The 3,728-nt window shown below is 46.4% G+C and overlaps 1 protein-coding gene across 1 annotated transcript; it reads right to left on the bottom strand.

Moving 5' to 3' along the window:
• Positions 1-596: 596 nt before the first annotated feature.
• Positions 597-2,462, bottom strand: LOC138652213 (SCAN domain-containing protein 3-like). The gene has a single exon (XM_069742982.1). The coding sequence runs from the start codon at positions 2,460-2,462 to the stop codon at positions 597-599; it is 1,866 nt and encodes a 621-aa protein (XP_069599083.1).
• Positions 2,463-3,728: the final 1,266 nt, after the last annotated feature.

Here is a 3,728-nt window from a genome sequence, read left to right as displayed (position 1 = left end):
TGATTCAACAGTTCATAAGAAAAGAGACTGCATCATAAGAACGGGATCACCACGATACAATTAAACAAACAAGTAACAAATTTTATTATTAGAACCACACCACACAGACAACTGTAGTAAAAACAATTAAAAACACCCATAAACAATGGGAAATAAGGGTCCACATAATACAAAGTGCAATACTACAACAGCATAATAGGGCGTATTCATCTTGTGTAATGCCGGTTCATGCAATGATGGGAAAGAGGACAAGTAACATAAAACTACAGATCCTACGTGCTAATACACAAATAGAACCTATTTAGACAGTCCCAATAATAGAAAAAGGGCACATATTAGTATGAGTTACAGCCCCTTTGTGCATGCTGTGACACCTGATATAACCTGCCTAATCCCCACAAACGTAAGGTACAAATATATCATGCAAAGCAAATGGGCTGAACATAACCTAGGGAGCTAGCTGGGATCGGCGCCGCTAAAAGATGGAGAAGAGTCGCCCAGCATAGAATCCCCTTCCCACAAAAAAAGCAAATACCGGCTGAATAAACTTACCATAGGTTCAGAATGAGTGGGAGCACCAGGCTTGTTTCCCTGGATCAGTGGGAGCACTGGGCTTGTTTTCCTGCAACAAGACGGTCCCATCTAGGGGTGATGGGAGACAGTGAAACCCGAAGTGTGTTCCTTATGTCCAGTCTACTCCGTAATCTCGTTTTTGCTGTTGTCATGGCAGAAAACCCAGTTTCACAAAGATAGGATGTTGGAAATGGAAGCAGAGTTTTCAGTGCTTTGGTGGCGATTCCAGGATATTCAGCCTTGACTTTAATCCAGAATGTTGGGAGATTTGAAGTCTCAAACATACTTTTAAGGCTACCATCATTTGCAATCTCAAGCAGTTGGTCTTCTTCAAGCACGGACAAGGTCGATTCACCTGGCTTGTTCACAAATGGGTTGCGAATCCATTCCTTCCTAGTTCGTGGGTCTTTTGTGGTCGGAAAATAGCGCTCAAACTCTTCTGAAAGCTGAGATAGGTGATCATGCACCAGCTGGGAGAATGAAGGCTCAGGCTCGGTCTCTTCCAAAATTCCTGCTAATGTTTGAAACATGTCAAATATACCTGTTCTCACTCGCCGTCCCCACACTTCCAGTTTGGCTTTAAATGCAGCAACTTTATCTGCCAACTTGAAGGCAGTTGTCATTCTCCCCTGAAGTGATAGATTAAGTTCGTTCAAAAAGTTGAATATGTCACATAAGTAAGCAAGTTTTGTGACCCATTCCTTACTACTGAAATGTGCTGCAAGTGGCGATTCTTTTTGTAAAAGAAATCTATAAAGCGGGTCTCGTAACTCAAAAACTCTGGCCAGTGCTCTACCTTTAGAAAGCCATCTGACTTCTGTGTGTAGGAGAAGACGTTTGTGCTCCGCGTCCATCTCCTCACAGAGCTGCTCGAACAGGCGTGAGTTAAGGGCATGTGCTTTGATGTGATTAATAACTTTAATCACATCTTGCAAAACACTGTTAAGTTCAGGTGACATTTTTCGGCTTGCCAGCATTTCTCTATGGATGACACAGTACGTAGACTCGCATTCAGACGCAACCTCTTTGACCCGGGTAGTTAAACCAGAAAGCCGTCCAGTCATGGCAGCTGCTCCGTCTGTGCATATACCGACACAAAATGACCAGTTTAGGTTTCCTGATATGTAATCATCCAAAGACTTGAATAGTTCTGCACCTGTGGTGTTGGCTGGCAACAATAATGCACATAACATATCCTCATGCACATCCTCCTGAAAAATATATCGCACATAAACAAGCATCATTGCCTTGTTCTCAACGTCAGTAGACTCGTCAACCTGGATTGCGTACCATGGTGACGCATTAATCCTCTCCAACAATTGTACCTCGATGTCTTCTGCTATTTCATTAATTCGTCTAGTGACAGTGCTCGCTGAAAGAGGAACCTGTGCCACTTTTTTAACCGCAGCCTCTCCTAAAAGTTCATGGCAAATGTCCTTAGCGGCAGGTAGAATCAACTCCTCACCAATAGTAAAGGGCTTCTTAGCCTTGGCAATGCGGTTAGCCACTAAGAATGATGCTCTCAGTGCAGACACATTTGTTGATGTGGTGGCCTTCAATAATTGCTTCTGTCCTTCGTGTTCACGTTTTTTTCTTTCAAAAAACTCCAAAGGCTTGTCTTTTGATGCAGGGTGCTTGGTCTGTAAGTGGCGAACCAGTTTTGAAGGCTTCATGGCCTCGTTGGATAGCCGGTCGCCACATATCAGACAGAGTGGGCTTGGGGCATGTGAATCGCCAGTTGCGATGAACCCATAATTTAAATAGGACTCATTGTATTTTCTTTTAAATGCAGCTTTCTTTTTTTTAGTAGTCACGGAGTCTTCATCTGTCTCATTGGCTCTTTCTTCCTTTTCAAAGAAGCTCTTCAGCGATGTTTGTTTTTTACTCATTTTACAAGGGTTTGAGGTGAAGGCGTAGTGAGCCCCTAACACAGAAAGATGGCTACTGCTACTAGAGACGGGCACTGATGATGATGACCGCTACTGCTGCTACTGGAGACGGGCACTGATGATGATAACCGCTACTGCTGCTACTGGAGACGGGCACTGATGATGATGACTGCTACTGGAGACGGGCACTGATGATGATAACCGCTACTGCTGCTACTGGAGACGGGCACTGATGATGATGACCGCTACTGCTGCTACTGGAGACGGGCACTGATGATGATAACCGCTACTGCTGCTACTGGAGACGGGCACTGATGATGATGACTGCTACTGCTGCTACTGGAGACGGGCACTGATGATGATGACCGCTACTGCTGCTACTAGAGACGGGCACTGATGATGATAACCGCTACTGCTGCTACTGGAGACGGGCACTGATGATGATAACCGCTACTGCTGCTACTGGAGACGGGCACTGATGATGATGACTGCTACTGCTGCTACTGGAGACGGGCACTGATGATGATGACTGCTACTGCTGCTACTGGAGACGGGCACTGATGATGATGACTGCTACTGCTGCTACTGGAGACGGGCACTGATGATGATAACCGCTACTGCTGCTACTGGAGACGGGCACTGATGATGATGACCGCTACTGCTGCTACTGGAGACGGGCACTGATGATGATAACCGCTACTGCTGCTACTGGAGACGGGCACTGATGATGATGACTGCTACTGCTGCTACTGGAGACGGGCACTGATGATGATGACTGCTACTGCTGCTACTGGAGACGGGCACTGATGATGATAACCGCTACTGCTGCTACTGGAGACGGGCACTGATGATGATAACCGCTACTGCTGCTACTGGAGACGGGCACTGATGATGATGACCGCTACTGCTGCTACTGGAGACGGGCACTGATGATGATAACCGCTACTGCTGCTACTGGAGACGGGCACTGATGATGATGACTGCTACTGCTGCTACTGGAGACGGGCACTGATGATGATGACCGCTACTGCTGCTACTAGAGACGGGCACTGATGATGATAACCGCTACTGCTGCTACTGGAGACGGGCACTGATGATGATGACCGCTACTGCTGCTACTAGAGACGGGCACTGATGATGATAACCACCACTATTGCTGCTACTGGACACAGCCACTGCTGCTATGAATTTTCACTGTTATTTGCTTTTTTCACTTTAGCCAGAAAATCTGCTGCTGGGCCGCACGACACCAGAACACAGCAACAG

This window comes from Ranitomeya imitator, chromosome 10 (assembly GCF_032444005.1).
Source record: "Ranitomeya imitator isolate aRanImi1 chromosome 10, aRanImi1.pri, whole genome shotgun sequence".
Lineage (NCBI taxonomy): Eukaryota > Metazoa > Chordata > Amphibia > Anura > Dendrobatidae > Ranitomeya > Ranitomeya imitator.
This window is presented reverse-complemented; position numbering and strand designations above follow the sequence as displayed.